The sequence below is a fragment of the Vanessa cardui genome, chromosome 2, assembly GCF_905220365.1.
Source record: "Vanessa cardui chromosome 2, ilVanCard2.1, whole genome shotgun sequence".
Classification (NCBI taxonomy): domain Eukaryota; kingdom Metazoa; phylum Arthropoda; class Insecta; order Lepidoptera; family Nymphalidae; genus Vanessa; species Vanessa cardui.
The window spans coordinates 8574449-8587035 of NC_061124.1; the positions used below are offsets into that span (position 1 = coordinate 8574449).

Genomic DNA, 12587 nt, shown 5'->3' on the forward strand with positions numbered 1-12587 from the left:
GCATTCCGTTTTAAGTAACCCAAAGTAACTACACGCATAAACATCTTAGTTGCCAAGCTCGGTGCATTGATAATGTAAAAAAAGGTTGATATTTATTTTCTACTATTAGGCTATATAAAATATATATCTAATGTATTTAAAGTACATAAAAAATTATATCTACTATATTTGATATAATATGTTAACCAAGTGTCACCTATGTTAGCGATTAGATTCACCCAATACACAGCTCAGTTATAATCTGCTTAACTCTTTAATAGGAGCTGATACATCAGGGCTTTCATTGCGAGCTCGAACATGTAATAATTATAAAGTTATAATGACGTATATAGCCTTGTACATATTACGAATTTTCATACATAAAATATATATAAATACATCAAAATTTGATTCAGTATTTTTAAAAATAACCATATATTTTACAATTATTCAAACATCTGAAAAATTATTCTATTTCCATCTACTCTTTAACTGAATTCTTCATTCTTTCATTGAAATTTGAAATGTTCAGAAAAATAAAATTGTGTAATATTATATACGGTTCCAAGAAGCTAAGGAACGCTTTAAGTAAGACAAGTGATATCACAGCGTATGGAAACAATATAGACTTGTTCTAGACAGCTATAAGACCGAGTTTAATTTGAAGTGTGATGGATGAATACAAATGACTTATTCCGCCACGGATATAACTGTAATTAATGATGAAGTAAAGTGCCGTGGTAAGAAACATATTCTTACCGATTGTTATAATTATAAAAAAATTAAAATTTTGTCTTTGACAGGCTATTTGGGTACTTGTGGCTTGCTTAAGCTGCAGATCCCAAGATCTAGATTCAAACCCCATTCAAATAATGAAAATTTAATTCGGTTTTTCTCCGAGAAATTGTCATTCCAAAATAAGCGCCTGTATTTAAACCGGAACAGGACAATTATGCCAATTATTAGCTTATAAAATGTGATAACTGGGTCCCTATGCAAAAGGGTCTGCACAAAGCCTTATCACCAAGTGATTTGATTATCATCACAAAATATGAATAAAAAAATTATGAAAAATAATTATTGATTCTGAAATAAATGATTATTTATTTTTTCTTACTTTAAACATATATAAATATTACAAATAACTTGTTAATAGTTTTATGTAACTAATTACGGTACTAAGTTGCCCCGTAAACAGTGATAGTGTAGAGTCCTGTGCAAATAATGCTCTCAGGTCTTCCAAATGAAGTGGTCAGACTAACGCGCTGCTAATGGCCGGCATGGGAAGGACACAGGTGCTTACTGGTGATACTTTCCTTTAAGTATTTAAGTAAGCATGTGCTTAATTTACGATTGTCCTATTTATGTCAATGCTATATGATAAGACATTCTTTTAAGATGCGATACGGGTATAAGTCTCATAAGCGGATAAAGGCTTTAATGATTATTTTTTATGTTTAAATGTGTATGAATATTTAGATTGAATGCAATTAGTGGCGCTGTTATTTAATACCAAATACTAAAATTATTTCACCAGTACAAAGATGGGACGGGAAGATAGTATGATAAAAATGTCGGTACTATCTGTAATTATCATACAAATAAAATAGTTTTAAAAACATTTTGGATTAATTTGCGATTTGGGTTACAATGATTTTCAGTATTTTTTTTATATTTATATATTATTATGAACATTCGGCTTTGTATGTTTTTGTATCTTATATATGTTTATTAGAACGAATTAAGTAAGTGAATTTTCGTACAGTAATATTAACTTCCAATGTTAAACAATCTATAGTTATTAATTGTATGGAACTGCATAATTCGCTTTTAGTTGAATCTATTCTCAGTAATATTATTGTGGTTGTCGGTTGATAATAATTAACTGACTATTAAATGTTCATTCGAGGAAATACATATGTTATGTAATTAAGCATACATTACAATTCGTCCATTATTTTTTAATTACACAAAAACAATTGAATGACTTATGAAAATTTACGATTTAAAAATTTACGTTTTTTTTTTTTTAATTTTAAATTATCTGTTCTGTGAACGAATATATCTTAATCAAAATAATAATTATGAAATAAAACCTCTTTGATGATGATGAAATGATTGAATTATCCGTAAAGCTTTCATCGGAGTACCGGCAATGAGCTCAGTTTTCAGAAGTTGAGCTGTAACAACTAGAATTACGGCTGTCTAGTTGTAAAATTCATACAATCTCATCTCTTCTATTTTTCAGTAAAGCTGAAATTTTCAAAAATAGATGCGAAGTAGATATAACAATACCATTCTTCGAAATGCAACTTTTGGACTCGGTTTTAGCTGTGCGTTGATCCAACTCCAACAGACTGCAAGACCTAAAGATACAGTTAGTGCCTTCTGCGTGCAACCGGAACGTTACTCAAGATACCGATTAAGAAATCGTTGGCGGTATTTGTAAATAATATTTCTTTTGTACATCAAATAGACAAATGTCACCTCAGTCTACCCGTGACCACGAACGCTGTAAAGTGCTCGAAACGTCGGGATGTTAAAAATAATAATGAGTATACGCGATTCAAATCCGTTAAAACTAGTTTTATTTCAATGTGCGTTGATAGTCAATCAGATCAAACGGAAACAAAAGCTATGTTATTTTATTGGAAAATTTTTGGGGTCCTGTATTAACACTGTATCACCCAAAATCTCAAACAAAATACAACTATTTGTTGGCAAAAACTCAGAGTTTTGGTATTACCGGTACCGTCTCTGCAGACTTTGCACGAATGGGTTGTACCTTTCAATATCACGCTTCATAAAATTACGGTAACAATATTTTATTTTTTTAATATTATATCTACGAACCCTGGGGAACAATACTGGCTTTGGGGTTGATAGATATTAATCATGTGTTTGGCAAGAAAGAAAGAAAACATCGTGAAGAAACCAAAAGTGTCGGATTATATACTGACATATGCCAATGAGTGTTTATTAAATAATCCTCTCCTCGAGGTGAGAGAAGATCTAAGCTCAGCGGTGGGACATTTGCGATTGTTGTTTTTTCATTTATACATTTTTTTTTACATTTTTACTTGAAGTCGAACAATCCTTGCAGATAGAGATATCACAAATATTTTCGTTTCAGATGTCGTGGGCGATCTGGTGCGCTATGGTAGTAGCGGGCTGCGCGTGCGCAGAGGCCGCACCTGCATCTAACGCGCTCACACCTTCTATCGATTGGGCGCAGTTCGACTCAACGGCACCTGACGATGTAAGTATTACTTTAGGAACCAATTTACTTCAAAAAAGTAAAAGTTATATTCGTTCGTTTCGATAGCAATTTTAAGGAATTAATTTAATATTTCTTTTTATTTATTTAGATTTACAATTAAAAGGCTCAACAATATCAGATATCAAGTTACATAATTTATACAATACACAATATTGATAATAACATACACTAACTGGTGAACAGATATCGGTAGAACTTATTGTATGCATGTGTGCATAGTATATATTTCTGTATTCGACTGTAACCGCGAGGCCATTGGTATTTAAAATTATAATTAACAGTTTTCATCTAAAATTACAAGTTGATATTAGCCCTAAATTTTTAAGTGGATCATCCACTAGACGCTCAGAAAAGACTCAATTTAAAACGTCACGTACAAATTTCATGATCGCCACTTAACTTTCAAATTTGCATAGAAATACTCTTCAGACATAAGAATAACATCGCGGTTTAAAAGACTAAAAGTTTTAGTTAATCGAATTACTGATTTAATAATCGAAAGTTTTAAATAATCTAGACATCGATGGTTTTATTTATTTCAAAATCAAAATAAACTTTATTCAAGTGGGATTTTACAAGCACTTTTGAATCGTCAATTAATAATTAAGTGAAGCTACCACCGGTTCAGAACGTAAATTCTACCGAGAAGAACCGGCAAGAAACTCAGTAGTTACTCTTTTCAATATTTAAAAAATACAAAGTCATGTTAGCTATAAACGATTTGAATTTACGTAACGGCAGAGTTAAAAATGCGGAATTTTAATATAGAAACGTACATTTAACATTTTATATTTTTTTGATTGATTAAACAACTCTACTTTTTAACAGTTACTAACCAAAGAAAACTATTTTTTTTGTTTTGCTAAAGATAACAATATATTTCTGGATAGTATAAAAGGAAGTCGCTTCCAGCTGTGTACACTTTGATCTCAAAAGCTTTTTAATTCAAGTTGTTTCATAAAAGAACCTATGAATCGTCATGATACACAACTTAACAAGAATTAAATGAATAGCGTCCATCGGTTTAGAAACTAGATTCTAGACCTAGAGAAACTGGCAAGAAACTTAGTAATTACTCCTTTCCACCATTACAATTTTATATCTTTTAAACAACGTATCGTAATAGTAGTTTGAAGCAATAAACAGTTTCAGCAATTCAAGAGAGAAGTTTATATATACGTAACGTTAATATTATAGCAAAAAATGCCCGATTTTAATTTTATATTTGATCTTCAATCTAAAAGCGACCTTGTAAAGCCGAGATCGGCTAGTTGTATAATAATTACGAAACACTTCGAAGTAATTAATAAAATAAATGAAAACGGGTTGATCGATAAAAATCGAAATCAAAATTCTTTATTCAAGGATTCTTCGATATCATAATTCATAGTACGAAAATGAATCGTTTCGCTTACGGCAATTTGTAAGTTTATATTAGAGTATCAGTCGAATCGTTTGTAACCCGCGCTAGTTTTAAACTGTACCGTAATCACATGTCAAAGTGTTAACAATTCGTATTGGAAGTTTTCGGTCGTTATATCGTGTAATAACAATTCAACTTGCCAAGTATTATGAAGGTTTCTGATGAATTATGCTTGAGATAAATGTTAGTTAAATATGTTTTAGTATCAAGTTGTTTATTAATATAAGAATTAATAACTTTAAATGCTTAAATATATACAAGTATGAACTAAGACAAAAAGTATAACACCTCGCCTCATTGCCTCCGCTGGTGACAGGAGGGCTGGCTCGTTTTTTGCCCAGAGGATCGGAATTGCGATTCAATGGGGAAATGCTGCTAGCATTCTTGCTACCATTCCACGCGGTCAAGATTTATATAGTAACTAGTATCAATTTTATTATTTGAATTAGATGACGTATTCTCGAACTACTCGTGAAAAATATATTTAGATATGCATAATCCATGGGGTTTGTTTGAGTACTACTGGAGAGACGGGAGCCTTTGCTACCTCAATCAATGTGGTCATTAATATATTGATGATGACGTCATTGTCGTCTCCGCCGAGCGTGGTTGGCTCTTTTCTGTTCTTGTTTTGCTGTCTAATATTAAAACACAACTGTTACACCGAGGGCTACTACACTTCACGCCGATTTCCTACTTACTGTCTACTCTACTGCTATACGGCTGTTAGTACAAAATGCCCTAAGCTCATAGATGTACTGAACATCAATCCTCCCACTAAAGTAAAACATTCCTAAAAAAGTTCAAAGCTGCCCACTTAATTATTTTTCTTTCACGTGATAAAATACCTCTTGTGCTATCAACAAATCAATGTGATAAGGGCAAGCGAATAATTATAATACTGATTTGACAAAAGTATTCTATAAAGACACATTCAAAGCGATGTGAATCTTGATCTTTTTATGAATTCCAATGTTGAAAAATATCAAAAACTGTAAGGGTTTATTTAACAGTCTAATTGCACTATTTGTTAAAACTCTACAGATACTTTAATATCTTCACAGCGCACTTACAAATGTATAAGAAGTACTAATTCCACACTAAGTTTTAACTCCGGGTTGGCCTAGTGCCAAATAACTTTTACCGCCACTTCAAACTTTGAAACCCGAATCGCATAACTGCTAGCTTGCTAGCTAGTTATATTTCGCTCCTTTGCCTAGCTTCCGTTTGTAGAAAAGAAAATCACTTTCGGTTTAAATTAAATCAAATTGTTGAGTGCTTCTTTTTTTCTTCTAAAAAGGCAAATTGGTCAGTCGATGGTAAGTGGTACCGCCTATGGAAATTGGCGCTGCAAGAAACATAAACCACTCCATATTAAGACTGAAGGAATAGGATATTATGTCCTTTATCCTGGTTATCTGAGCTTTCTAATTGAAAAACAAAAATTCTAAGTATGGATTTTCGTTCTCACAAGTGGATGGTACCTACTAAGCTTAATTTATCGAGTAGCTTCATTGTGTATTCATTTACATTTAAGATTATAACACAACATAACATTTAAAGATCCTTTAAAGAACGATAGCTTATTATTATGTAATAAAACGATGTTGTTGGTTTAGTATACGAGGAATTTATACTCCGATATATTATTTGAATTTATTTTGAATTTTGTTTCACGTCTTGACACAAAATTTAACAAGATTCACACAAAAGCATAATATTCTTTCAATAAGCAAGTTGCTATAGTTCAAATGGAATGGAAATACGCATATAAATAGCGTATATACCTTAACCGCAACTTTATTTATAAAATTGTACATGTAGCATATAAACTGTAACCCCACATTCGAACCACTTGAGGGGTGAATTAAAAAATAAATTCTGTATCCTTCCAGGGACTCAAAGTACCCCCACAGCAAATTTCGTCTAAATCGGTTTTGTGGTTTAAACTTTAAGAGGTAACAGAGTTAAGTAACTCTGTTTGTATCTCGCATTATAATTTTAGTATAGATTACAATTACCTATTAAAATTAAGCTGATTTGAGTGCCAGTGAAATAAACTATACGGATTTCTTTTCTACATTAAATATCATCAGTGAGGAGGCGATCAAAATAAAAAATCTATGAAATTGTATTGAATTGTAACCTTTTTGCACACAGATCTTTCTATAAATTTTATACTCTCGGTTAGTTTAGTAATCACATAAGTTGTCAATTAAATATTAATTATATGAATATATTCTACAATACTCGAATTCTGTTACCTGATTGTTTATGGTGTATGGATTCAATAGAGTATAATAGAACCACTCCATTTCAAACTTTTGGTAGTAAAAGAGTACTTAATCCATCATCAGCCCCTAATCCTCACGAAAGAAAACTATTTCCATGGAATTGTCGCGGCAATAGGCAGCCCAATTATTGTCTTACAACGAGATAGCTGTAAGACAGTCAGTCCCATAATTAAAAGAAACGAGGGCAAGCGGCAGTGATAATGTGTTCAGTTATTTTTTGGTTGACAGGATTATATTTAAAATTAATTGATTATTTGTAGGAAAGCATCGGCTACGCTGTTCCTTCCATGAGTGGACGCCTCAACGCTGGTGCCCCTTGGCTCTACCTCCTAGCTGAAGTACCTCGTGATTCTCAGGTATTATAATAGTTGTACAAAATTCACTTAATATATTTTCAATCCTTTTTGTTTTTATTAATTTGTTAAGTATGTTTTTTAATGCAATTACTTAGTAAAATTTTTAACTTTTAATTTTATAAATAATCAACATTGTTATATTAACGAAGTCGTTTAGATACAACGTTTTGTTATTAATTTATAAATTACAAAACAACTCAAGTAAGTATCTTTTTAATGATCCTCGGCCTCATATTGATTGAACTCTAATTGTGTTACAAAAGAAAAAGGACTCTTTTAATTATTTTCTAAGTAAACTTGAAAATTAAACTTGATACTTCCCGTTCCTTTACGAGTAGGTAAACGTAATTAGCGACTGTACTGATATACAATATAAATGTATATTATATACTACTACTTAAATATATCTTATATATGTGTTAAAAAAATTACAATTTTTGAAATATGAACGGTAAATATTTGGTGTAATTAAATGTTAATATCACATTTTCGTGAATATGTCGCGTAAAAGCGAGAAATTAATAAGTAGCTTTAGTTAAACATTCTCGAAGCATGAAATAAAACTCGTGAGTAGGTATTCATGTCCTTTGCAATGAAAGGCTTTCATTTGGACGGCATGTCGGATGACGCAATATTCTGCATACAAAGAGAAAGAGCTGTGACGTCAAAATAGACGAAAACATTTGATGTCGGTGTCATATAATGAATAAGATGTGTACAAAGGTATCAAGTAATGAGGGCTTGGCTCGCTCACGACGCACCCTCTACGTGTCCGTGAATCCAGCAGTGGAAGTCCTACAACGCGAGGCATACAACAATTATCTTGAAAGACAAGCTCACGCCAACCGAGATTTTCTGAACTGCGTGGGAAAGCGAGGTTAGAAACAACTGTTTAAACTTTAAATGTGATAACATTGCGACTCAAACTTAATGTGTAACGCTTTTGTTGGAGAATGAATTTGCTTTTCTTGTTTCATTTCCTATTTCCCTGTATATACGTTAAGAACGGTAATGAGTTCCATTAAATTGCAAATAAAAATATAATTTGCAACTTATCTGCATGTTATTAAAGTTATTAATTTCGGGATATTTAACATGTTTTTTAATTTTATTCGATGGAGCTCGATATTTCAAGATTATACATACAACAAAACTAAAACATGGTAAATATTCCGAAATTAATAACTTTAATAATAAAAATAACCATTTTAATTTAAAATTTTATCTGTATGTGTTCATAAAATAAGCGAAATGAATGTTGCAAACTTATTTTTATTCAACCACGTTTTGTCGCTAACATAACTTTTCACGTTACATGAAACTGATTGTGTTGTTGTTTGGCTATAGAATATTAAAATATAATTCTATTTACTGCTAAATAAAGTAGATTTCAATGTCTATAACTATTTCTCTTCCATTTGTAGATCCTTGGAGTAACCCAGACTGCATATTGAAGCATTAAATATTCACATATAGAAGATAGAAGCCAATTTTTGCCGTCCTGCGACTCACAAAATATTATATATATAAATATTATTAATAGTTTGTTAACGTAAAAATGTTACACTTTATAATATTGTGAAAGGTTTTATTGTGAGGAAATAAAATGATATAAATCTATAAACAATTGTTATATTTTACCGTTTCCTGTTTATATATTTTATACGAATAATGTTTTGATATAAATAACATACTTGACTTACATGCTACGAGGTTAGGCATTTGATTTAAATTATCTTAAATAATAAAGATACAAACCTTTTATGATCTAAAATACGATCGGTAAAACACATATATCTTTATAATCTAATTTAAGCCCGACTGCTAAGCCAGTTTTCCTTATTCTCAATATATACCTACATTTATTAGAGAGAGCGGTAGATAACTATTTAGTATCTTGCTCTTATTAAGTATTAAAATATTTTTATGTTCTCCTTTTGGATTTATCCCCATGGCCGATTTGAAAAATCCACCACCACTCGGCCTATTTTAGTGCACAAATTTGTGTGAAAGCACAAATATACTTTCATAGTCGGATGGGCTATCCACAGTGGCGGCGCAAGATCGAATCTTAATGTAGGCAAGACACAGTTTGCGAGGCCCTTGCTTTTTTTTATTTTACACCGCTCATGCCTTACGCCGCCACTGATTATCCAATAGGATTGGAGATATATCACGTTGGGGACCAAAGCCTTAACGTGTAGTCGAAGGAATTTTGTAACATATCCTAACTCCGAGTTGAGATATTTGCCATGAAATGTAATAACTTTATATGCCCGTCATTGATTTGAGTTCGAAGGTTTGTTTCGCCTTATAAACTTTTCAGTAGGTCAACGATAGTTAACCAAACATATATAAGAGTTTCTAATGTGATTGCGAAGGAGAATGAGCGTGTGAAGCGTCGCATGCCGCAGCTGTCCATCGACATGCCGATGTCAGTTCTACGCAACAAGTTGAATCTCGAGATGGAAAGGAAGGTGCACGCTCTGCGCGCAGCTGTCAACAGAAACTTCCTTAACGACATCGGAAAGAGAGGTATTACTTTTACATGACAACAACAAAAACAACAACAATTTGAAGAATATTTGTTACAATTTTTTACAACATAAAAATTTTCTTGTATATCGATATTCGTAATTTTAATACTGTTTTTACTTTCAGGTTTCGGCGTAAGATCGTCGGAGGTGGATAAATATTAAAAATCTACAGTTCATCGCATCGATTTCTTCTAATTGTTGTTATTATCGATCTAACGACTGCTACGTGATATTTTAATTTAAGCATATTCATTATTTAATATGTAGTTAACTTTTAATGATAGTTCAGTCGTAATGTTTGATAGAATCCATGTAATCATGTAGTTCCTTAACTATATTAACATGTTTATTATTATAAAATTGTTACAAATGTGAACGTTTATTAATAAATTGTAATAATTAATTCTATTGTAATTTTATTAGCTTGAAATTAAAAAATTCCTTAGAAACAAATAAATATTGTTAAAATTATAACGTATTGTTGTTTGATTTCAATTTAATGTCCTCAAATTCATCACAAAATAAAATCTATTAGTTACAATGAATTCATTATAATAATAAAAATCTAATACCACATTCACCTAAGTCTGTGTGCTGCATAATACTGAGAGCAAATACATTTTAGTCTGCACTCATATTCAAATTAATTCAATTATAAAAACTCTATAAAATAATAACAAACATATCGTTCTCAATTAATTAGCCTTGTATTCCTTTAATTAACATAAACATATCTGAGAATACAACGTCATGACTAGAAATGAATCGACACACAAACATTTCATGAGAAGGCAACTACAATCAACCATAGCGGGACACCTCACCGCATAAGTTGACATGTCATTGTTTTTAACGCCCGTAAAAATCATTACACGAATAAAATTTACCACCTACGCAATTTCTAGTTAATTAGCTGTATCGGTTTCAAAAGCCAATTAACCGCTTTGATCTTCGCTATTGACATCCAATCAATGTTAATTTGTAAATGAAATTTACATTTTTCACAAAACGTGAAATCGTATTAAAGTTTATTTAACAGAGCGATACGAACAAGGCGTTTCGAAAGCCAGGAAATGTCTTTAAACATTTCCTTTAATAATATTATACGGGGATGCACCGCGTTACGTGTAGCTCGTTAGCGAAATTCGAAATTTATGCAAATAGTTTTAGTTTGTAATGAGATTTTTAAACGAGACGTTATTTTAATGTGTATCAATTATGTTAGAATGTCGCGGAACTCCACGAAGGGCGCGCGAGGCCGAAACGGAAGATGCCGTCGCTCTCCATCAACAACCCCATGGAAGTGCTCCGCCAACGGCTCCTACTCGAAGTGGCCCGCAAACAAATGCGCGAAGCAAACCAACGGCAGGCGGTCGCCAACAGAGTCTTCTTGCAAAACGTTGGCAAACGAGGTACGAGTTAATTACTTAGCAAAAATACGACGCCATATTCTTTTTATTTACAGTACAACAAAAAAATAAATGTATTCAATAAAGCGTTATTATCATAAATACAAATTTGGTTCCTCTAATCAGATCATAATACAATACAGTTGAAAATAATTAAATCAGCAATTAAAGCCTAATTTGAATTGACGCTTTGAATGTTATTACAGAGATTACATAACTTTTTTTATCGTAAATAAAAATATTTGTTTGTTTCTGATTGCGTAAATTCGTACAGAAAATTATTATCATATTTTATGATTCATTCGAAGCTGTTAATTGATACTTTGAACTTTCTCAATTTTGAACTTCAAATTTTTGAAGGACAGCGCTCTATTAATTTACAACCTGACAAAAAAGCTGTTATTTCAATCATTTTTAATTTTTTTTTTAATGAAATGATTCAAACATTTATGTAGGTGATGTAATGTGTTATAAATTGTTTTTCTAACAGGTTTTTGGGCTAATTCAGTATCATCTCGCTACGACAATTAGAGAGTAATAGGAGCAAGTTTTAGTTCTGCGGATGCTCTCGCCACCTGCGTACAAGACTCTGCGATAACATCTATATTTTCGAAAACAAACCTAACAATATGTATAATTTGAATAGTAGTTTACAAATGCAGTATTATTTGCTCCGGTAATTAAAATCATGAATACAAAAGTAGCAAGTTTAGACGCGAAGCTTAATTTTAACAATATTCTTCTTAGTATTTAGAATGCAAGACACTCGAAGGAATTACGTTTCTTTTTAAATTCATCAAGGAAATTAAGTCTTCGAGATACTATAATTAACAGAATTACCGTCCTTATTTTAACTGCTTATTAAAATATTTTCGTTTCTTTTAAAATTCGGTGTGAATGTTAACTGGCTCAGCATTTACACCAAACAATCTTATTTAAAAAATAATTACATATGTTTTATTTTTCTAGTCGTAGGTATTTTATATGAGTTGTGCCAAATAAATTTGGATATCGGTATAAACTGATTCTATCACTACATATAACTATCTATCTTAGTAAATTGTAATTGTATAAAAAAAACGAACTATCCACCTATTTTTATGTTACTTTTAGATATGTACAGGTTAGCTGTTACATGTAAATCTTATGTTATAATCATTGATCTCTATTAGCTTATAAATGTAGGCGAATGTAATAGTCTATAACATTTAAATATTAATTACGTTCAATAAAAACGTTAAATTATTGTTATTCGTTTTATTTCACAATACATTCAACTTGTGTGTAGTTTATTATATTATAATATTAG

General features: G+C 31.4%; 1 protein-coding gene across 3 annotated transcripts in view; it reads left to right on the forward strand.

Annotated features, from left to right (window-relative positions):
• Positions 1 to 12460, forward strand: part of LOC124539797 (diuretic hormone 45) — a 55948-nt gene extending 43488 nt beyond the window's left edge. The window contains exons 3-6 of one of the 3 annotated variants that reach the window (XM_047117155.1): positions 3113 to 3238; positions 7237 to 7332; positions 11095 to 11281; positions 11769 to 12460. In XM_047117155.1, the coding sequence (XP_046973111.1) occupies positions 3113 to 3238; positions 7237 to 7332; positions 11095 to 11281; positions 11769 to 11809 (450 nt within the window). In that variant the 3' untranslated portion in view covers positions 11810 to 12460. Of the gene's footprint in view, positions 1 to 3112; positions 3239 to 7236; positions 7333 to 8055; positions 8210 to 8756; positions 8901 to 9713; positions 9868 to 9993; positions 10227 to 11094; positions 11282 to 11768 lie in introns of those variants that run through there. The other 2 variants (XM_047117162.1, XM_047117169.1) reach the window with 2 other exon arrangements.
• Positions 12461 to 12587: the final 127 nt, after the last annotated feature.